The sequence below is a fragment of the Marmota flaviventris genome, chromosome 3, assembly GCF_047511675.1.
Source record: "Marmota flaviventris isolate mMarFla1 chromosome 3, mMarFla1.hap1, whole genome shotgun sequence".
Lineage (NCBI taxonomy): Eukaryota > Metazoa > Chordata > Mammalia > Rodentia > Sciuridae > Marmota > Marmota flaviventris.
Window position 1 is genome coordinate 67,115,748 of NC_092500.1, and position 24,477 is coordinate 67,140,224.

The 24,477-nt window shown below is 40.4% G+C and overlaps 1 protein-coding gene across 2 annotated transcripts in view; it reads right to left on the reverse strand.

Moving 5' to 3' along the window:
• Positions 1-9,309: 9,309 nt before the first annotated feature.
• Positions 9,310-24,477, reverse strand: part of Spats2 (spermatogenesis associated serine rich 2) — a 109,355-nt gene continuing 94,187 nt past the window's right edge. For both annotated transcript variants that reach the window (XM_027949889.2, XM_071609892.1), the window contains 5 exons: positions 21,793-21,851; positions 17,379-17,488; positions 13,909-14,011; positions 11,740-11,945; positions 9,310-10,568 (listed from right to left, as the gene is read on the reverse strand). In XM_027949889.2, coding sequence (XP_027805690.1) covers positions 10,257-10,568; positions 11,740-11,945; positions 13,909-14,011; positions 17,379-17,488; positions 21,793-21,851 — 790 coding nt within the window. In that variant the 3' untranslated portion in view covers positions 9,310-10,256. The remainder of the gene's footprint in view (positions 10,569-11,739; positions 11,946-13,908; positions 14,012-17,378; positions 17,489-21,792; positions 21,852-24,477) is intronic.

A 24,477-nucleotide genomic window follows, 5' to 3' on the forward strand; every position in this document is an offset into this window, starting at 1 on the left:
TGTGGCGATGGTGTCCAGAAAGGTGTTCTGCGGCGCCAGTAGCCCCCGCATGGCCGGCATCTTAGGCGGCCTCGGCCGCCCGCCCCATCCCTCCGGGGCGCGGGGACTCAGCGCCCGGGGAGGGCGCCCGCCCCCCTCCGGGCCCTGCGCCCCCTAGAGCAGCCGTCGGGGGGCAATGCCCAACAGGGTCTCGCAGGCCCCGCCAGCCGCCAGCGCGCAAGGGGGCGTCCGCGCCGTCGGGGCCCTGAGCATTGCGCGCGGCCCCTAGCGCCCTCGCCGCCCACGAATCCCGGGCTCCAAGCTCCGAAGCTGCGGCCCTCTCGGCACCTCTCGCCCGCTGGGCTCCCGTCTCTGCTGCGGGCGGCTCCGCTTGGCGCCACCACCGGATCCCCGCAGCTCCCTCCGTCTGTCGGGGAGAAGCGGCAGCCTCCCTCCCAACCTCCCGCGCCGCCGCCTGCACCGGGGTAACCATGGAGACGGGGCACACCCAGTCAGGGCCGCCTCCTTAAAGGGACAGGCCTCCTGCCGAGTTGTCCCCCTCCCCTCGGGACCTCGGCGGGGGCAGGGGGAGGTTGCCGCCCCACTGTCCCTGCCGCTCAGACCGCCCTGGCCGCTCCGCCCGCCCCTCGGAGAACGGCAGCCTGGTCTGCTCAGGCTGACTCAGCCTCAGCAGCAGGGGCGAGGCGTCTTCTCTACAGACTGGGAGTTCTTGAGAGCCGCCTAGCAGCCTCTCCTTCCCTGGAGGGACTGGAGGGGGGCTCGGGTGTGTGTGGGGGGCGGGGTGTTGTATGTGATAGAAGATGCATTTCCAGAGAAGAGTGTCATAGGAAAGGGGACTAGCGACCAGGAGGCGGTGAAGGCTGGGTGGTTGGTGGAGGTTTAGGCCCCAGAGGAACTCAAACTGCGCAGGGGAGGGGCTTCTGAACACAGCTTTGGGGCGTGCAAGCCTTTCTTAGCCTTAGCTTGACTCTGGAAAATGGAGCTGCTACTAGGAGATGCAACTGCAGGCAGCATTCTTGAGAAAACTGGAGGGTGGGTAGCCCTAGGAGTGTGATTCGGATGGCTTTCGTTTGACTCCAGAGTGGAGAAGGAGTGCAGTGGAGAAAGGAACCTAGACCCTTGTCTCGCTCTATGCTTCAGTCTAGCCTGTCACCTTTTCTGCTCCTAGGTCGCGCTACAGTGTCGGAGACCGCTAGAGGTCAGACGCTGGGGAAAACTTCCTAATCTTAGGCATGCAGGTCTTGCAGTTCCGGAGTGAGGAAGATCGGGCCCACTCGTGTCAGTCCCAGGGAGCTCGGCTGTGCGCTGGACCCTGCGCTACAGGGAGGAGGTGCGGAGCAGGGACCGGGCGGGACGCACTGCTGTCTCCAGTCCGTCTCCCGCGCCGCGGCGGTCCCCGTTGCCTTGCTGCCAGCGCCGCTCCTCCTCCTTCCCACGATTTGCCAGCGAACGCGGCTGCCGCCCGCGCCCAGAAGAGCCGCCGCGGCCAAAACAGCAATTTGTTCCCGGACGAGTAAAGCAGGAGGCTCAGTACCCCCACCCCTCGAGGAGACACACCCACAGCCTCCAGCGTTGGAAATAAAGAAGTGTCCCCCGCTCCACCTACCCTCATCAGCGAGGAAAGCCAAAGCCGAAGACACCTGTATTAAAATGAACGGGTGCTTTGGGAAGAGAGCAGCGCTCCCCTCCCTCAGTTTCCAACCTTGGAATCTAGAGTCGCAGATCATGTCCCATCGCCTGGGCAGGTCTGGAGCTGCAAAATAACCCCTACCCGCAGCCCTCACCTCTTCCCCTCCAGGAGATAGTCCAGCATTCTGCTAAACTGAAGGGGGTTTTTGCTGTTAGCTCACTTAGAGAACTGGTGAGGCTAAGGTTGAAAGCACCCGCTGGATGGGGAACCAAGCTACATCGGTTTGAATCCTGTTCTGCCACTTGCTATTTGGGTGGTTTTTAAAGGCAAGTTATTGATCTTTCAGTGACTTGGTTTTCTCATCTGTAAAATGGGGATGCTAATAACTACTTCAGAGAGTTGTTATGCAGATTGAGTGAAAACATAAATGACCTATAAGAATGTGACTTTCATCATGCAAATATTACCTGATTATGAGTCTCTCAGGACACCTGTGAAATAGCCAGGATAGCCATTTCAGATACAAGTAACACAGGCAGAGAGATTGGAGAAGGAGAGAAATGCTCAAGGTAACAAAGTTGGTAAGTGGCAGAGCCTGGGTTCCATCCTTGACAATCTCCCAACTCCAAATCCAGATTCTGCTTCCCTCAAACATAGCTGTCTACCATTATTAGGGTCCAGAAAGGATGGCTGAGACTGTCTGGTCACTCAATGCACTGGTCATCTGGGATTGTGTATCAGGTCCTGGTGGTCCTGGAGTGGCCTGTAAGGCCAAAAAATGTTCAGATTTTCAGGGTTCCACATCAATACTCTGGGCTAGTTTGGGGAATTAAGTCAAGCCAGACACTGGGTGAATGGTGGGGGAGTAGATGATGGATGCAGTGCCCTTAAGAATTACAGGAGTTTACATTTATTGAGCATTAACTTTGTACCAGGCACTGTGCTAAATGTTTTATTTGGATTGTCCCATTAATCCTCACAGTAACTCTATAAGGTAGATACTATTATTAATAACTACCAATTTACATATGAAAACACTGAGGCAGAGATGCACTGTCCCTACTCACAGCTCCAGGGATAATGCTGGTTCCCACTTCCAGAAGATACACTGATACTTATGGTTATGATCACTTATCCCAAAGTGAGACAGCAGTTTAGGCCTTTAAACTCTTTCCCTATAGTCCCTCAACGAATGTAAACATGTGGAGGGATGGGGATGCAGCCACAGAGTCTTTCCCTTAGTCTGACCTTTCCTTTTAGATAATATGTGCAGATATAGGGACTCAGACTCTCCTCTCTCTTCACTTTTATCAGCCACTCAGATCTCTGTTCAGATTTGGCAGTTGTTCATATATGTTCCCTCAGTCCTTAGTGAATAATCCTCTACCTTCTCCTTGAGGGGTGGGGAGAGTAAGAAGGAGTTAAAAAATCTAAAGAGGGCACCGGAAGGTGGGGAACTGAGGTCCTCATTACTCTAGTCTTTTCTTCTCCCCTTTCCCCATTCTCCACTCATTCTGGGCAATGGTAGGGAGTTGCAGAGAGGGGTAGGCTGAGAGGGGGCCCTGTTCAGATAGCTAAAAGACTTTGTCAACAAGAAACTCAGGAGGCTGCATTTTGGAGCTGCCGTGGGAGGTCTGTAGGAGTATTATCTACGAAAAAGAACAAGGAGAGAAAGCAGAACAGAGCAGAGCAAGGAGAAAAAAGTGTGGGGGGGGGGTGCTCAAGGCACAAAAGACTCTGCCCCGCTCCTAACCAGAAAGCTAAGGCAGAGTCAGATACTGTGTACCCTGGTGGGTGGGAACAGGTGGCTCTCGAGGAAATGAGACCAGAGGCTCCTCCCCTCTTCTCCCTCCTTCCTACTCTCTCCACCCTCCTTTCTGGAGGTCCCTAGGACTGTTACAAGGCTGGCCCTCAGCCAATGTGGCCAGGCTTTACTTCTAAGGTTGTGTTGTGTGGTTCAGAAATCTTGGGTTTTCAAGTCAGTTCAAATTCTAGCTCTGTCACTGACCAGTATAATGCTGGGTGGGGTGAAGTTCTTTTATCTTGCAGTGCCTCTGTTCCTTTGTCTGTGACATAAACTGTGGTAGACTGTTATTACTAGTACTGCCCTGACTGCATGTTGGGACCAAGGATGTGAATTTAGGATGAAGCCTTATACAAAGTTCCCCAGCCATCAAAACAAAACATTTAGCCGGGAATGGTTGTGCAATCCAGCAGCTCAGGAGGCTGAGGTAGGAGGATCACCAATTCAAAGCCAGTCTCTGCAACTTAGCAAGGCCCTAAGCAACTCAGTGAGACTCTATCTCTAAATAAAATATAAAAAGGTTGGGGATGTGGCTTACTGGTTAAGTGTGCCCTGGTTCAATCCCCAGGACAAAAAAAAAAAATCAACAACAAAAAACCATTTTGGAATGGTCACTGCTTAGCCATCTCATTCTAAGTTATTCCTTTTCTTGTAGTGGAGGAACCTAGTTAGACTAAGCAGACTGCTGTGAAACTTTCAAAAAAAAAAAGAATCCTGGAAAGTACATGGTTTTACTTATAAAGAAACAATTACATAGTACATGGCTAGTAAGAACAGGAATCAGGTCTAAACCTTGATCTGACCAGGTTGGCAGCAGTTTGCTCCTGTGCCATGCTGTAGGAGAGTTCTATTTTATACTTTAGTAAACAGTCTATTAAAAGGGAACAGAATGCTTATTTTGATGGGTACTCAAGATAGTGATCTATAGTGAGCACTCTGCGAATAGCAACCTGGACTTCATATTGCACAGGAGACACTGCCCTTGACTGCAGCACCACAGTGAAAGCAGGAGCCAGAGAGGGAGGGCCTGCCTGACCTAAGTAATCTCCTCATTGTCTCAAGCCATGTGTTCTCACAGCACCAGTAAATGGGTTTAAAATTAAGTTATAGAGAAAGCTTAACTAGGTTAAGTTGAAGAGACATAAAAAGAGACCTGTCTTTTCCTTGAGGAATCAGGAGTGGGTGGTATTTGTTCCTGCTGTTTTGACGGCAGTGAAGGGGCGGGTGGGCAGGCAGAACAGTTGTGCTGGTGATGGTGGGTAGTTTCCTAACCCAGAAACATCTTTAGATAGGTGTTCCTCGGTATAGAGTATCAAGGCCCATAATAAAATTCCCTCATCACCTGTATGGAAATAATGTTTCTTGGCTTTCCTGGGAGTGTGGCTGCAGCAGGCAAGAGTGTTTACTGAGGTAGCTTGTTCCATTAGCACCCAGCCTGCTTCACCCACGCAGCTCTGAAACTGGGTAAGGGTTACTTTCCTGACAGGGCTTAGACAAGAGGGGCACAAGGCCCACCATGCTGAAGGAATACACACTCTGAGAGAAAAGCCAGGTAGAAGAGTATAACCATGTGTCTGATTTCTTCTTTTTGATTAATGAAGGGCTTGATATAGGGGAAACCTATCACATGCTTTTAAAGGGCAGAAGAGACACAAGCAAGCAGAGGCAAGTGGATACTTATCACAGGCTAGCTTATACACTGAGGGTACTGTGTAGCTATATTCTTAAAATAGTTGCATGGTCTTCACTTTATAGTTTAGTAACAGGTTCAAAGATGTTACATTACATGCCCAAGGTCATCCAGTCACACTTCCAAACTACAAAACAGAATTAAAGTCCAAGTCCAAGGTCTTTCTACTCTACCACACTGCCTGGCTACCAGGCAGGGCTTCCATAGTTAAGAAAGGGCTAGAACCATTTATCTTGGCCTCAGAACTCAGCAGAGAGCCTTACACACAGTAAGTGCTTCAATGTTGAAAAGAAAAAATGTTCCTAAGTAGCTGCAACAACTAAAACTTTGATTAATTTTATCGTATGTTTCTCTGGCTGCCAGCACTGAGGGTCAATACTCTGGTTAAAATGGTGATAAAGTAATTCCTTGTTACATGAAGTCTCAGTTACTTATGTAACAGGTACTGTTTTAGACACCTGTTCCTTCTTCCAAAATGCATGTTGCTGTATTGATAAAATTCTTACCATGTAGAATGAGTCCTATAAATCAAAACCCTCATTTGTTAGGTCCAGTGGCAGGATCTCCAGGGGCAAAAGTTCTACTGAGCTTTTTCAAGAACATAGGTTAGTTCACAGATGGATGACACCATACCACAGATTTTCCATAATTTCTCCTATTCCCCTCAGAAATACTCCATACTTGTAAGACTGAAGCTGGCCTGGAAGCACATGCTAGTATATTGTAGCTTAGGTTCTGCTGGTAATGCTCCCACCTTACACAAGATAACAGCAGGGTGTTCATGCAACACTCATCTAGTATGTCTTTGTCACACAAATCTATCATTCCTTTTGCTTTTTTTTTTTTTGCAGTGTTGGGGATTAAGCCCAGGACCTTACACATGCTAGACAAGTGCTCTCCATCACTGAGCCACATCCCTAGTACCTATCTCAACTAGTTTATCAGCCACTTGAAGTCTGGGACTATGTTTCAGTTATCTCTATTTCTCCTTAGCTTCCACCTCAACAACTGTGCAAAGTACTCCCACATACTGTGGTAAGAGTGTAAACCTCTGCCACTTGATCAATAATGAAGAGTACTTTATCAATTACACAGCCCCACAACTCCACTGCTAGGAATTTACTCTACATATACACTCTCACACACAAGGAATAATATATGTATTATGGAATGTTCATTCAAAAATACTTGTAATAGCAAAAACCAGAATACCATCATTAGGGACCAGTTAAACTAATTATATTTATACAGTAGAATACTATGCAGTCATAAGAAATAACAAGATATATGTTAATAAATACCAGTGGAAAGAGGTTTAAATAGTATATATTCTTTATTTTAATGTTTATTTTTTAGTTTTAGGTGGACACAATATCTTTATTTCATTTTTATGTGGTGCTGAGGATCAAACCCAGGGCCTCTAGTGTGCTAGGTGAGCACTCTACCATTGAGCCACAACCTCAGCCCTTAAGTAGTATATATTCTTATGAAATATATATATCCAGAAGAATATATAAGAAATTAAATAGTGGTTGCCTCTGGGGAGGGTACAAAAAATCCAGAATGGCAGGGAAGCTTACTTTTTATTATCTATACTTTTGAACTGTTTAGATTTCATTTCTTCTTTTTAAAAAAATATTTATGTTTTAGTTATAGGTGGACACAACATCTTCATTTTTATTTTTATGTGGTGCTGAGGATCGAACCCAGTGCCTCACTCATGGTAGGCAAGTGCTCTCCCTCTGAGCCACAACCCCAGCTTAATTTCATTTCTTTATAACCATTTACAAATAATGTTTTTTCTTAAAGGAAAAAATAATTAGGTTATGAAAAGCAAGGAAATTTTTAAAAGCAAGTTGTGTAAATATATGAATGATTCCCATTTATATAAAAGAAAAACATTTGGGTTTAAAAAAATCTCTGGAACAATATGTAAGAAACTTCCCAATGATTTCTTTTGGGGAATGGGGCAAGATAGGCGATCACTTTTTACTTTCAACCATGTATCCTTTTTTGGGGGCGTGGAGATAGAATGTAGGGACTGCTAGTCGAGTGCTCTACCACTAAGCTACACTTTCAACCAGTATGTCTTTTTAACTAGTTTGTATTACTGTTTTATTTTTACTTTTGTATTTTCATGGTACTGTTTTGTTTTGTGGCACAGGGATGCTCTAATACTGAGTTACATTTCTAGCCCTTTTGAGTCAGGGTCTATGTTGCTGAAGTTGGTCTTAAACTTGGAATCCTCCTGCCTCATCCTCCCAAAATGATGGGATTAAAGCAATGTGCCACAGTGCCCAGCTTGTGTTACTATTTTAAAAGGTACATTTTAAAAAATGGCTATAGATTAGGGGTCCAGAAAATATTTGATGTTCATAATGAAGTAATGGTAATTATTATTAATTTTCTTTTGCAGTGGTGGGAATTAAACCTCAGGCATACTAGGCAAGTGCTCTACTACTGAGCTACATACCCAGCCAAGTCATGGTATTTAAATTTTACCTATCAAATGACACATAACTGATGGCTAAACAACTTGAAGCCCCAGTCCTATCTCTAAGTTGGAGATGGCAAGACATGTGCCTGTAAGGGAAGACATATGCCTGTAAGGGGAAGGAAAAATGATAGATACAACCTCTTTGAGGATTAGTAGTAGCTACCCAGGGTATGAAACTTTCCTTCTCTTAGGAAACCCAGAACTATTATGAACAACACAAATCAAACTTAAGATAACCTTAACTTCTCTTCACTGAAGAAAAGACAAATTAGAAAATTTAGAATATGTTCAGGAGATACTCAATGAATTATGGTTTAGATATATTACTAAAAAAAAAAAATAAGTCCTGGGTTCAATCCCTAGCACTTCAAACACACACACACACTTTTTTTTTTTTTTTTGTAGTTCTATGGATTATTCCCAGTGTTACTCTACCTCTGAGCTACAAGCCCAGCCCTTGCTAAATTACTGAGGCTGGCCTCAAACTTGGGATCCTCCTCAGCCACAGAAGGTGCTGGGATTATCAGAGTGCACCAACATTCCTGGCTTTATTTATTATTTTAAATAATACCTTTGTAATTCAAAACAAAACAATAAAAAGAACTTTCGTTATTTTCAAAATTTTTATGGTCATTAATAATCTTCATGGGGCTGGGGTTGGGGCTCAGTGGTAGAGCGCTTGCCTAGCACATGGGAGGTGCTGGGTTTGATCCTCAGCACCACATAAAAATAAATAAAATAAAGGTATTGTGTCCAACTACAACTAAAAATATATTTTTAAAAAACCTTCAAAATTTTTTATAAGGAAATTTAAATTTCAATTTCAAGGCAGTTTTGACAAACATGTTGCTTCCCATTTGTCAGAGTGGTTAAATGCAGTCTTGCCTGGATATAGGGATAGGTCTCTTAATCTTTCAAGGTTATCTCAATCTCTGGATTTATTATATAGTATAGGCAAGTAATTAATCAGGAAAGCAGGGCTTTTTCCTGACACCTAGCAGGCTGATGGTGTTAGATAGTCTCCAAAATGAGGTGATCAGTCCCTTAGAAACGGTTTCCCCAGTATTCCTTGACTACTGTTTTCTTTACCCAAAAACACACCCACTCACACACACACAGGCATTCTTTTTCAATCTGTTCAACCAACCTGAACCTTGGAGGCTCAGCTTCAACCAAGGAGCCATGGGAGGCCCTGAGGCAGCTAAGTTCTGCACCACTGCCACAACCTGGGCTCAGAAGACACATGTTGGAGGAAGGAAAACTCTTATTAAATCATAGATGCTGGGAGTGGGGTGGATAGGAGAGGTCCAGCACTAGCTACTTGCTATATGTAGGAGCTCAATTATACAGTTAAATTCACTACCCCTATCCAGGGACAGGGAGGCAGGGAAAACGGTGCCAATATAACCTTTGGTTGCCTGGGAGAGTGGCTGGCAGCTGTGGTTATTCTAACCTGCTAAGCACTCCTTCTCTATCCTATGGATCCTTTCTCATAAGGAACAGCTGCATTTGCTTATCCTGGCTTTCATATTTTAATCTGATCCTAAAGCTAAGCAGCAGTGGACAAATGACTCAGGAATCAGACCCCCTCATTTAAGCACAGAATAAGCTGTCCAAGTGACTTCTACCCCATGAAGCCCAAAGAAAAACAGATACTGAAATGAAGTCTCTTGCTGCTATGAAACAAATGTGGGAACATTTATGCAGCTATTTTTATTTATTTATCTATAAAGATTTACTGTAGCAATTTTTTGCTGGGTACCTTAGATTAATACCAATTATATTGCTATAAATTTGGTTCAAGATCAGAACAGGATTCAGCAAAGGGGGAGAACATCAATTTAAAAAATCCTCAAACATTGAAACAATTTTTTTTTTTTAAACTTAAAAAAGACTTTAATTAAATGCTACTTTCACAGACTTCCTTAGACTGGTTTGCAGTCTAAGGTACAGCTTAAGGTAACAGGAAACAAGGCTTTGGGCATTTTGAAGAAATTGCAGTTAAGCTACGGTGCCAAGCAGGGGACTGAAACCCTGATTCAAGTGTCAAATCTCAGGCACATTCTGAGATAGAGGCAGATTCTCAAATGTTTCCTGGTGTTCTCTCCTTTTTACCAATTAACATTTCCCTTTTCTGGCTAATCCAGTGTGGTATACAATCCCCTCAATTGCCTCTTCTGGTCAAATTGTTATTTGGAGGGAACTTGGCAGGCACCTGTGGCTTCTGCTTAGACTGAAATGGTGACAGGACTAGCTCTGACCCACTTCCTCCTGAGATAGCCTCAACAATGGGGACTTGCTGAACAAGGCCTCTTCAGGCAGTTGGAAGACTTGGTGTAGTGGGAAGAATGTTGCTTACCCTTGGGAAGCGTGGAAATAGTTGCCCCTGATTCCTGGTGGAAATGACTAATCAAAATCAGTCCATATCACTGGGAAAGGTAGAGGAAAAAACAGTTTCCCCTCCAAAAATGATAAAGAGGAAATAAGGAGAGAAGAAACAAAAAAATATTTAGAATGGCACAAAGTGATATGCATAAACTTCTTTTTGTTATTAAATCTAACTATAAGTTTTCTAAAGTCCAGTTATCAGGTTGAATTAAGTGGCATACAGAAGAAAGGTCAACTGGAATTTCTCTCAAGAGTTCATAGCTTCAGGCTGAGAGGTCCTGGGTTTGCGCTGGGGGAGCCCCTTTTTGAATGAGGGCTTGGATGGACAAGGCTCCATGCTGGCTCCAGTTCCATTGGTCCCTGTAGAGTGAGCCTGGCCCCACTCACTAGTGTTTCCAGGTGCCTGGGGTGCAGCACTCTGATACTTAGAACCAGATGAATACCAGGAGCTATTTCTGTAACGACCCATACTGTCATGTCGCCCTTGGCTTGCGGGGTCACTGGACTTTTGGCCTTGAGGCCTGAATCCCTGTCCTCCTCGTCTGTTCCCCGGCAACACCTAAGGATAAAAGAATACAATGTTCAAGGTACTCTGGCATTATGATACACCATTTGTTCTAGTTTAGTTCACAGGAGTAATCTAAAAACCATACTTGAGGTATATCATGTTTGGGACTCAGAATTCTGTCAGCCAATCTGACCTAGCTACTATATTACAATACATCTTCCACCATTGTCTCCTGCTTTTCACTTATAGACTCTTCACTGAAGAGTAGTTTACCTCACTTTTCAGGAAGAAAGCTAACATGGAAGAGAATTCTTTGGGTTGTTACAAGCTCTTAATTGGGCATCTGAATTCTGTAGATTTTAGGCCATTTAAGATAAGGAACAATTGGAATAATAAAATTAGCACCATTATGGTCAACGTTGCAAACCAGGATTAAACCATATTGCAGTAGACCAAAAAGCTTATGCCCTGAGGGATTTCTTTTTTTTGTCTTCCAATTTCAATGTTAAATCACTTCTGAACAATGTATTGACAGCTTTTTCTTAGATTATTCTTTTGTTTCTCCTTCAAACTAAGGAAAAGAAAGTATGGTTTACTCTTCCACTCTTCCTTTTTTTTTTTTTTTTTGGTACTGGGGATTGAAACCAGGGACATTTAACCATACGGCCCCAGTCATTCTTATTTTTTATTTTAGAACAGGTCTGGCTAAGTTGCTGAGGCTGGCTTTGAAGTGCGATTCTCCTGCCTCAGCCTCTAGAGTCACTGAGACTATATGCCTGCGCCATTGCATTTGGCTTTACTCTTCCACTAATGTGCTCATTCCTCATCCCTAGTAGGTTCACTTTCTCTTCCCCTGATACATTTATACTGAGTTTCTAGTGAGTTGTTGCTTTCAGATACATGCTGGAGAACCTACACTTGCAGTGCTGGTCTGTCTTGAGATGGTACATGACTTCCAGTATGACTAATTACCAGGCTATACTACCTAAGGGGTGAGGATCACTGCCAACATAAGAAAGTCAGAAATTCTTGGTAACAGGAAGTTACTAGCTGATAGTTTGAAATACCTGTCTCAGGAACTAACTGGTACTAGAGGGAAGAAAAATCAGTATGGAATGGGAATAGAGAGAGGAAGGTAGTATATTGAGCTATATCAGCACTTAAAAATTCAAAACTTGGACGCCTTTGCTCTTTCCCATTCTCAGTGTGGAAGCTAGGTTACCTCCCGATGAGGCTGGTAGGGTCGGCTGCTGTTGGCTGTAGGAGTCTCTCCTGGTGCCGAATTTCTCTTGTTAGCACCTGTAAGGCTGGGAACAGAGGCACAGGTGGAAGAGGAAGCAGCAGAGGCATCACTTGGGCCACTCAAGGACACAGCTATAACTGAGCTACATCGTGATCTGTTTGAGTAGCTATTCTTTGGATGGGACACTGAAACAGAAATATGAGGAACATGTGGTCATATGATGGAAAACCATAAGGAATAATAATACTTCCCCTGTTTCTCCATTTCAAAATGAACAATTTAAGATAAGGAACTATCCACTAGAATAGCATAAAGAAAAACCAATAAAATGGATAACAGGAAGAAACACCTCCCTTTGCTTTCATTCTTCCCTCCTTCCAAATCCTCACTGCTTGGGGTAAATGAATTCTTAGAGATAGGGAAAACAGTTTTAAGATCAAGTTACCAATGCTTCCTACTGAGTAATGACTTCCTGGCATTTCCTACTACCTAAACTCCTGGCTGTGCCTCCCAGAAGCTGACTAAGCCTGGGAACAATAGTATGGGCCATATGTTCAGTTTCCTATGCAAGGAACATTCTAAAGTACACACTTTACAAAGAAAGAGAAAGGTAAACAAATCAATTTTTTTCTAAATCCTTCAAAAAAATATGAATGATGCAAGGTAAAAATAATCAAGATCAGTTAAATATGAATAGAACTAGTCTTTACCACAAACATGTATCTTGCCAAATTTCTTTTTGCAAAAATAACCCCCAATCCAAAATACAATCTAACTGAAAAATATTAATATTTTTAATTCAAATTTTGTTAAGAATTCAATGGTTTAAAACTATCTCCCAGCCTTAGCAACTTAGTGAGACCCTGTCTCAAAATCAAAAGAACTGGGGATGTGGGGATGTAGCTCAGTAGTAAAGTGTTCAGCCCCCAGAGCCCCCCACCACCCAAACAAACAAACAAAAAACCCAAAAACCACCACTCCCCAGATTTTTTTTCTTAGCTTTTTTTAAACTAATGATTAGTTAACAACCACTACCCTAAGGACAATATTTCACTTTTTTGGGGTGAAATAATCCAGGGCCTCATACATGCTAGGTAGGTACTCTATCATAGAGCTATACTTCCAGCCACATTTCACTTTTATACTGAGACAGAACAGAGGGTCTAACCAATTTGTCACTACAAACTTTCATTCACAGACACTGCACCCTCCCCCACCTTAAGGATAATATTTAAGGATCTATTATATGCCAGGGAAGGCTGGTATTACAATTATTATCATCTCTATTTGAGGAGTAAAAAATCCAAGATATCAGCTTTGAGGCAAAGATTCAAACTTGGTCTGACTCCAGAGCCCCATATTCTTTTACACTATGTATTTTACACCTCTCAACTCAGCAGAAAATAGTGAAAAAGCATTTTGTTTTATTTTATTTTTAAAATATTATTTTACTTGTTGATGGACTTTTTATTTTATTTATATGCAGTGCTGAGAATCAAACCCAGTGCCTCGCACATGCTAGGCAAGTGCTCTACTTCTACCACTGAGCCACAGACCCAACCCTTTTTATTTTGAGACAGGGTCTTGCTAAGTTGCTTAGGGCCTCGCTAAGTTGTTAACTCTTGCTTTGAACTTGTGATCATCCTGCCTCAGCCTCTGGAGGCACTGGGATTACAGGTGTGTAACCAGAGAAAAAGTGTATTTATTCTTAGGGACCTAGTAAATAATCATCTTCAGAGTTTCAAGTATCTGCATCCACAGACTTCATAAATATTCCCATGATTACTTTTCACAAAATTAAACATACAAGAGGCACTGAGGAAGACTCAGTGGAGAAGCTAGTTAGCATGCCAAGAAAAGATAAGTCACCCAGGTGTGATGGTTCATATCTGTAATCCTAGTTACTTGGGAGGCCAGAGTAGGAGGATCACAAATTCAAAGCCAGTCTAAGCAATTAGTGAGATCTGTCTCAAAATAAAATAAAAAGGTCTGGGGATGTATCTCAGTGGTAGAGTGCTAGCCTAGCATACGTGAGGCCCTGAGATAAACCCTCATTACTGCATTAAAAAAAAAAAAAAAAAAAGAGCCTAAGAGGTAAAGGATAGAAAGGACACTACCTCTACCTCTTAGAATCTTTCACCATCTCACCTTGTCCAAAGGAATCAATGCTCTTCTTTAAAGTCTCTACATCACAGGTGAATCGGGCTACTCGTCCCAGATCCTCGTCATATTTACGTTCACTAACAAAGTGCTGGAGAAAGGACAAAGAAAAGCCTCCAAGTTAGACAAACATTAAAAAATTGAACTTATAGGTTGCTACACACAGGTGGAACAGAATTATTTTCAATTTTCTTCTTTTTAACTTCTAAGTTTACTAAATGGCTATCATATTACCAGTGCTGAATCCACTCATTTCACAAATCCACTCATTTCACAAGGGCTCAAAGTTTGGGAGTTTTATGAAAAGCTATAGAATGGTGCATGCCTCTAATTCCAGCTACTCAGGAGGTGAGGCACAAGGATCACACATTTGAGGCCAACATGAGCAACTTAGTGAAACCCTGTCTCAAAATAAATAGCTCAAAATGTAGTTCAGTGGTAGAGAGCCCTTAGGTTCAATTCCCAGTACCACTATTAAAAGAAAGAAAGAAATGCTGCATGATGTTCAAAACCCAGCAGGTACAATCAAAAGAAACCTTAGGAAAGGAAAAAGGAGAAAGAATTTATAGTGGAGGACCATCTTTCCACTATTGGGGCTATTTTCCATATTGTTCTATTTAATATAGAAACAGAGGCAGCAAAAATATTCATAAACTACAACAAAAAATCCCATTTAGATGTTTTGGTGTTCTTTAAAAGGAATTTCCTTAGGAAACCCACTTCACCTTTTTATAACATAAGATTTCACAGTTCTTGAAAAAGGAACAATTTCTTGAGACTGAAAATCATTCATGTGAAAAGTCAACTTTGCAAACAAGAAAAGTTTATACTGCAAGTGATTTAATCCTTTTAAGTGGACTGAGCTGAGAAGTAACTAACCCCTTGGGTCAAAAACTAACTATACCATAGAAATTATCTAGAAACATGTCAAGAATGTCAAGAATAAAGTGCTTCTAGGGATCTATTTCGATTAAAAAAAAATGTCTAAGGTAGCCTAGAATCATTTTTTTTTCAGATGAAAACAACATGAGAAAGAAAAATTAAGGGCCTAGATATAATCTGGAAGAACTGAAAGCCTCATAGCAAAGCAGTCTACTTCTTAACTGAGGGAGGCCTACTCCCACATCCAAAATGCATCAGAATCCTTGGGATGCATCCAGAAACACTGATAGGGAAAGGAGAGAGAAAAATTACCTTTGGGTCTTGAAGTCCTAAAGATTTTTGAGTATACTGTGCATATAAACTTGAACCAAGCTCTCCCGCTGAGCTACATCCCCAGCCCCACATGAACCTCTTGTAAGAGAACTTCAGAAAAGTAATATCAGTCTGAGATTAATTCTGAAACATATTCTAGGGTTTGTTGAGCCAAATACATAATGGGAATGACAGAAATAAAATGATCTGGAAATAAGACATTTAAATTGCACAGCACCCACTTCAGCACACTGAAAATGTGGAGAGAAACAGATCCTTAGTCAGCCTGCAGTAATATTTCTAGCAGCTTTTCAGCCACGTGGGAAGGGGAACAGATGTAGCCAGATTTCTCATCTAATTCCAAAGAGGTTTCCGGTTTCTCATAGATAGTTGAATGAGACTGACTGGCATAAATGTGAGGAAGACATTCTATAAAATTTTGTAATATAATTTTAGTTAAGAGAGAAATAGTAATTTTAAAATTTGCTTTATCTGGCTATTTCACCCTAGTTGTTGTTTTTTTTTTTTTTTTTGTGGGGGCTACTGGGGACTCAGGGGCATTCAACCACTAAGCCACATCCCCAGCCTTTTTTGTATTTTATTTAGAAATAGTCTGTCACTGAGTTGCTTAGCACCTCACTTTTGCTGAGACTGGCTTTGAGTTTGAAATCCTCTTGCCTCAGCCTCCAGAGCTGCTTGGATTACAGACATGGGTCACCATGCCCAGCTCACCCTAGTTGATTTTCTAAGGGAAAGGAGTGAGAACAGTCACATTCTATAAGTTTGTGTGAATCACTGGATCAAAATGATAACAAGGATTCCTAAAAGGTCCTAGATGATCTTCCACCTATGTTTTTATTTTATAGAGGCTGTTGCAAGCCTCTGTAGCAAGTATTTCTCTCAAAAATGGCAATGAAGCTTATGTGTTCACAAACAGTGGTGGCTATGGGCTCAGGAGTAGAAAAGGCCAACTCTCCTTATTCATACAGCTAGCCACTTATAAACAATTGTGTAGAACACCAGTGTCCACAACTATCCACGAATATTCCAACTTTTCTTGGGCTCACATGCTTAGTCACAGAAATACTGTTCTGTATATAAGAATTTAAAAGGCATGAATATTGAACCTCAGTAATCTTTATAGATCACAGTATAATCAGCATCTCAAATTATCAAATTTTCTCTATAAAATCATAACTGATCAAGAAAACATTATTTACTAAAGACCTGCTATATGCCAAGGCACTGGGGATATAGCAGTTTCTGCCATTGTAAAGTTCACAGTCTGGTAGGGAAGACAGATTAATCAAATGCACATAAAGATGTAACTGCACAGAGGGATAGCGCAGTCAGGGGAGCCAGGAAGGATGAGTAGGTTAAGAATGACCTGTGTGCTCAGAGGGAACAGAAGAATGTTTTGGATACATGGAAAACATGCAGTGGTGTTCTAGCAGGAGGGAGCAGGAAGAATTGTGGAAAGAACTAAATAGTACAGTTGGAGTACAAAAGATAGGGGCCTGTTGTGAAGTAAGGACGGTGGGAGAGCCAGCCCATGCAGAACCCTGTACACTAGGTGGGAGATTATTGTATTTATCCTAAAACTACTGGAGAGTCTAAAGCAGACTACTAATTTTTTTGAGGAATAGATAGGAAGGGAGGGCAGAGGGGGCAGAGGTAAAATGGATGGAGAATCAGGTAAGAAGGTATTATAGAAGTACAAGCAACAAAAGATAGCTTGATCATGTTGGTGGTAGAGATGAAGAGAAAAGGTCAGATCTTAGATTCAGTAAAAGGTAAAATGGCTGGGCGCAGTGGTGCACACCCATAATCCCAGCGGCTTAGAAGGCTGAGACAGGAGGATTGTGAGTTCAAAGCCAGCCTCAGCAAAAGTGAGGTGCTAAGCAACTCAGTGAGACCCTGTCTCTAAATACAAAAGGGCTGGAGATTTGGCTCAGTGGTCGAGTGGACCTGAGTTCAATCCCCAGTACACCCTACTCCTCCACCCCCCTTAAAAAAAGAGGTAAAATGGACAAGGTCTGCTGACAGAGTTAACTTGAGAAATGGCAAAATTTCCTAAGATTTCCAGCTTGGACAACTGGATAGGTGATAGTACCATTTACAGAGAAAGAGAACCTGGAAGAGGGCCAGGTATGGAAAGGGAAGATCATACATTTGATATATTTGATATAACCATGAATTATGGAGATTTGCTACTTTAGCCTCCTGAGGGTAAGAAAAAAGGCAGAGAGGAGAATAAGTTTTACTTTGATATCAGCTCTGAGCTCGACCAATTGCTCCTCTGACATTCGCACAGCCACATCAGTCATCTTCTTTAGAAGTTCAGCTTTCTTTTGTCGGCTAAGCAAAATTTCCACTGCAGAGGAAAAAAGTATGAATCTCAGATTGCTGCTAAATAGGATAAAGAATAACTAGAAATATAAGCCATTCAGTATACGTATTCGGACAGCCAAGAGCTTAGCTTTTTCCATCCAGAAAAAGAAAATACTAACGGTCCAGTTTCTACCTTCTGGGAGGGTCTTGAAAGCAGTTAAAAGATAAACATTTTTTTATGAATCACAAAGATTCATAAATCATTTTTCCTTTCTCAGTAAAATAAATTATCAAGCATATAAATTAAGATAAATACATATACCTGGTAAAAAATTCATCTAGAATAAATGGGTATTCAATGAAAAATAAAAATATCCCTCCTATTTCTGATTTTGTAGTCCCCTCCCTAGAGGGAAATATTAACAATTTCTTATGCATTATTTCCAAATATTGTCTATGTATAAACAACACACACCTTTCTTCCTCTCCCCATTACTCAAAAATGGCAGTCTATCATCACACCATCCTCCCTTTACCTTAGTCAGCCTTACTTAATATATCTTGTTATTCATTCTCTATTCATATATCTGTATCATCTTCATTCAGTAATACAATGTGAATATACCACAATTATTTACCATGTTCTCTAATGATGAATATTCAGGTTGTTACTATACCCCTTTAAAAAAAGACCTTCTTTGGTATTTTAATATGTTCCCTGATTCAGAACTCAGATGTGGTCATGGCAAATAATAGATGATTAAAAAAAAAACCAAAACCCTCAAGCTGGAGATAAAGCATAGTGGTACAGAAATTGCCTAGCATGCATGAGGCCCTCGTTTCAACCCCTAGCAGTGCAAAAACAAAAACCAAACGAATGGAACAAAACAAAACACCTCCCATGCACAATGGGCCAGGGCCAAGAAATCCTTCCAGAAGGCAGAACTAGGAACTGTCAGATAAACTACCTAAGGAACCTGACCATATTCCTACCCAGCAATATTTGATCATTTGCTTTTCAAGTGAGAATTTTTTAAAAATATTTTTTGTAGATGGACACAATACCTTTATTTTATTTATGTTTATATAGTGCTGAGGATCGAACCCAGGGCCTCACACATGCTAGGCAAGTGCTGTACCACTGAGCTACAACTCTAGCCCTCAAGTGAGAATTTTTACCATAAATTATCCTCTTCTCTTGTCTACCGATGTAATTCTAGAGGAGGGAGTATTTACAAATTGAATTTATGGGACCTGACCACAACATGCCACATCCAGACCTCATGGAAGACCTAAAATTACTCAAAAGACCTGGCTTTCAACTGAATATACAAACTAGATGAGACTCTGGAGGTGCTGCCATTGAGAAGAAGGTGGGTATGTTCTCACTTTAGAAAAAAGAAGGACATTAGGTAGCTGAAGGGGAAGACCATGGCAAATACTTAGTTGACTGGATTATCCCATTCTCCTTTTCTTCCTATCATAAGTCCAATGTTGTTGGGCACTGATGTACTTAGGAAACACTTATCAGAAGGCTTTGCTACAGATGAGATGGTCATGCACTATATAGTTTAAACAGAACTCACAGGGCAGAGTTTACAAGAAAGATCTTTAAAGAAATTTTCTAGCATGTCACATTTTGCCCCTCCTTGACTGAAGTCTTAGGAGTTATGTTTCGATCAAAAACATACTCTAAGGATGGCTAAGTAGGATAGAGAAACCTGGGTTCCTAATGTCATCTTGGAGATGCCTTGTCAGTTCTTGACTGGCTAACTCTTATCTTCTCAATTCATGACAGAAAAGTAAATTCACATTTATTAAAGTCACTCGATTGCATGTTGTTAAACTCAATCCCGAACTGATACAAGGAATCCCATACCCTACTGAGAAATTAGCTAAATTTATGGTAGAAAAAGCAGAAATTTTCAAAGAGCACCACCAGGTATTATATAAAGCTAAAGGTCTTTAGCAGGTTTACTTAGCCCAACTGCCTCATACATGCCACACATGGGTTGCCCATACCCATGTCGGGTTACTATCAGTAAGGACATACTTTCCCAATAAGTTAGGAACACGCTTACAAGTTTCTTAACACCAAGGCCTAACAGCTACAAATGATCTATTGGTTTAGCTCCCAAGATAAAACCTATTTGCCATTCTTATCAACTTCAGTTTCTCTTAGCTATCTGTAGCTTTCTCAGATTTTATTACACAATTGTAAAGGGCAAAATGAAGAATGTCTTGAGTAAAGATTTCTACACATATAAGATAACTTAGAGGGGCAGGGGTTGTGGCTCAGTGGTCAAGCGCTTGCCTAGCACATGTGAGGCACTGGGCTTGATCCTCAGCACCACATAAAAAATAAATAAAATAAAGGTATTTTGTTCATCTACAACTAAAAAAAATAAAATAAAAATTTTTAAAAATTAAAAAAAGATAACTTAGAGAGAACTTAATTATATGAGGCTGGACAAGTCAAATTTCTCCCAAAGAATAAGTTTCTTCATTCATGAAATGAAAACAAAAACATCCTTCCTTGAAAGGTTGATGTAGAGATCATATATGAACATGTATGAAAAAAATCCTCTGAATTAAGAGTTTATTTAATAAAACTTTAGCATATAAAGAAGTACCTTCTCGATAGTATTGGTAATGGAGTTATTACATTGTGTCCCTGAGGAACAGCATTTTTAGGGAGAAAGGAGATAAAGACATTCAGATTGATAAAGTTAGGTAAAATTCCATAGCTCTGAATTTGACAAAATAAGATTGGCATGAGTTGACAATTGGTTGAAGTTGGGCAATGGGGGTTCATTATATTAGCCTCTATATTTGAAATGACTGAAAGTTTCCAAAAAGGACATGTATTTAAAAGGACATACTTATCAAGAGCAAGGACTATGTCTTATTAGTTTTAGTTTCTCCAAATCTTCATCTTCAAAAACAATATTCAGATGTGAGACTGAAACTGTCAAATTAAGAAATTTCAAGATGTACTGCTCAGTGTAAATGCAATCTTACCTCTGACAAACAGTAGGCAGCATCTCTGCCACATTCTCTACCTTCAACTTAAAATGGACCAAATTGAACTTGGCTCAATGCTTCCAAGCTGCCTTCTCTGTTCATAACCATAGGCACAAATGATTTAGCTGTAGTCCACCATCTCAACCCAGCCTAGTATTTCTACTTACCAGTTTGATAAGGGTGGGTCTTAAAAGAAACAATGTTTCTAATTATAAATATAGCATTTGATTTAAGAAGGTAAAACTCACCACTGAAAAGACCCAAGCCAATGCTACTGTCCAAGTTGTAGTTGGCGTGTCTTCTTTTCATATACCTATATGTTTTCAACCTAACACTTGACAGAAATGACTGAAAAACAGATGTCTGATTCTTCCATTAAAAAAAAACAAAACAAAACTCACAGATTATCCAAGCTTGAATATTCCTCCAGAATCTATTTATATAAGGAACCCTAGTCATGGGTATCTTTATTCTCAATTCAATGCCTTTCCTTTACTCATTGATTAGAAACATTGAGTGAAAAATGTTGTACAAACCGAGAAAACAAAGTTCTGAGACAGGCAATGACAGGAACTCATATACTCAATTGTATGCAATTTGGTAAAGTCTCTGATTATAAGAATTTTTTCCAAATAGAAAAATATTCCAGTGGAATTGCTTAATCCCTGGAGGTAAAAACAAAATAAAACAAAACCCAGGCACTTTCTAGGTACTTTATTTTCCTAAGAATGATTCTTTGATGGCAGATAACAGGATGAAATCTCTGAACTCCACACTGAAAATATTAAAATTTGAAAATATTTTTAAAATATACTCTTGAAAAGTTATTTATCTTGAAAGGATTTATATGCTAATGCAGCACAGCAACTCAAGAATGATTAAATATATAAGCTCTTTTTTTTTTTAAAGAGAGAGAGAGAGAGAAAGAATTGAGAGAGAGAGTGAGAATTTTTTAATATTTATTTTTTAGTTTTCGGCGGACACAACATCTTTGTTTGTATGTGGTGCTGAAAATCGAACCCGGGCCGCACACATGCCAGGCGAGCATGCTACCGCTTGAACCACATCCCCAGCCCCATATATAAGCTCTTTTTTTAAAAAAAGTATTTTTAGTTGTAGATGGACACAATACCTTTATTTATTTATTTTTATGTGATGCTGAGCACCTCATACGTGCTAGGTAAGTGCTCTATCATTGAGCTACAACTCCAGCCCAATATATAAGCTCTTATTGTGGCATTCATATCAAGCTTTTATTATGAGGGCTGGGAAGCAAGAATACCTGTGTGGGTAACAGCTTTAATTAAAGATTAATCATCTTACTTGCTTCAGCTTTCACTTTGTCCATTTCAGCAAGCAATGCCACTTCTCGATCCATTAAACTAGGAAAAGAACAAAGGAAAAAAAAAAAGGTTTGATCAGAAACTCACAAAAATAGCATATCATTAACAGCAGAGACGGGCTGCTGAGTTTGTTCACTAAAAGCTACAAATTAATGCTACATGGACCACATGACAATTCTGATGTCTTACTTTCAACAAATAATATTCTTAAGGATTTCCAATGAAATAAATAGACCCAATTCCCTTTTATATCTATATATTACAGTACACCAGTTGCTAGAAGTACAAGTTGAGGACCAGTAGATGGCAGTAACAAACTATAAAAACATTTCTTTGTAAGTTGTACTAAACCAAGTCCTTATGGAAATTACTATTTCCACATATGCACTCACATATTTACTTATATTTTGGTCTACAAAATTTTAAAGCTTTGCTTTTAATAATTTTAACCATATAATATCTCTTCTAGGGCACAGGAAATTTATGATTAAGATTTGCAAATTAAAACAGCTAATCACAGTTTACCAAGTTCACTGACACTTTTAGTCCTTAAGGTGCTGAACAGGCAAAGCTGATTTCTGATACACATTTTCTTTTTCTTCCTTTCTCTCTCTCTCTCTTTTTTTTTTCAAGCAGTACTAGGGCCTGAGCCCAGGAGCACCTTTCCACTGAGGTACAGCCCCAGTCCTTTTCATTTTTTTTAAATTTAAGACAGGCTCTTCCTAAGTTGCCAAGGCTGGCCTTAACCTTGTGATCCTCTTGCCTCAGCCTTCTAAGCTGCTGGGATTCCAGGTGTGCATCACTGTGCCCAGCAGATTTCTGATAAACATTTAATAGTAGTCTGGAAAGGACAGAATTAAATGTTCTGGTAGGCTTTTTAAATTAAATGGGCAATTAGAACATTTGCAGTGAAAATGTAAATGGTTTGTAGGTACATAAAGATTTTCTATGTTCTTACAAAAAAGCCCACCATGTATAAGGAGATAGTAGGTAACATTAATATCCAATCTCTGGATACAAATAATTTTCCATAATAGTTTTGCTTAAGTAGTAGGAGGAAAAAATCTAAAATTTTATTGTCTATACAAATGTGAAAGATTTCAATTTTAAGTCTTTGAATTTGGTGTTCATTTTGATTTATTCTTCTGAATAGAAATATGTTAATAAAAATTCCATCCATTTCTTTGTAAAAGAAATCAAACATATACACACATCAATTCAATTTAGCTCAATATGTAGGTATGTTAGCACAAAGTAGTTAATACAGAGACTACGTATGAGACATACAAAAAATGTATAAGGCAGGATAATTTCCTCAGGGAGCAAAATTCTTCATAGAGAAATGCCAGAGAACACAAGTTTGATAATCATTATGTATGATGTTAATAAACAAACTTGTAACTAAACAGATTTGGTTCGTATATTAATCCAAAAGCACCAGACTACAGACAAGATACAACTACTGTGGGATAGCCATACTTTGCTAAGAAAGCATTTCCCAAACCTTGGCAATATTTTGCTCCAAGAATTCTAGCAGCATTTGGAATACCTAAAAAGCAAAACAAAAGCACAACTGAGATAGGATATGCCAGGCCTTCAGTTTGACATTATCTCTCTTCTGTTGCCAAATCACCTTAAGATGGAGACACTGTCCACCATAAGACAAAATTATTGTCTCTGACAAAGTTTATAAAATATATATGTATATATATTTTGGTACCAGGAACTGAACTCAGAGGCGTTTAACCTCTGAGCCAAATCCCCAGCCCTTTTTTTGTATTTTATTTAGAGACAGGGTCTCACTGAGTTACTTAGTGCCTCACTAAGTTGCTGAGGCTGGCTTTGAACTCATGATCTTCCTGGGATTACGGGAATGTGCTACTGTGCCTGGCTTGTAAAATATTTATTTATTTATTTATTTATTTATTTTTGGTACCGGGGATTGAACTCAGGGCCTCTCCAAACAATGAGCCACATCCCCAGCCCTATTTTGTATTTTTATTTAGACAGGGTCTCACTGAGTTGCTAAACATCTCATCATTGCTGAGGCTGGCTTTGAATTTGCCATCCTCCTGCCTCAGCTGGGATTACAGGTATGCATTACTGTGCTTGACGTAAAATATTTATTAAGTGACTTCAGCAAATGAGTTTTTTGTACCTTACAATCTTTATTACGAAAGGCAGAACACCACGTGATACTTTTTGAAAGGAATTTAAGTTTTAATCAATACAATCATACTTTTTTGTGTATGTGGCAATATCAGTTCATACATTTTGACAGCATTTTCTCCCCCTGTAAGAATGATTAGTGACCATTTTAAAGTTTTGTTTCTTGACTAACTGGTGATCAAAAGAAATTTACAGGGTAGTACTATGTACATTCTATTTTAATAATTTATTTATTATATTGGGGAATATACCCAGGGGCACTTCACCATTGAGCTACAAACTCAGTCCTTTTTATTTTATTTTATTTTTATTTTGAGACAGGATCTTACTAAAGTGCAATCATCCTGCCTCAGCCTCCTAAGGTGCTGGGATTACAGGCATGTGCCACCATCCCTGACAATACTAAGTACATTTTAAATGTTATATTACCCCATTCCTTTATTTCTAAGATTTTTAGATATTTTTGGAGGTACTTTGGTTCCTAAAATGATTTCTA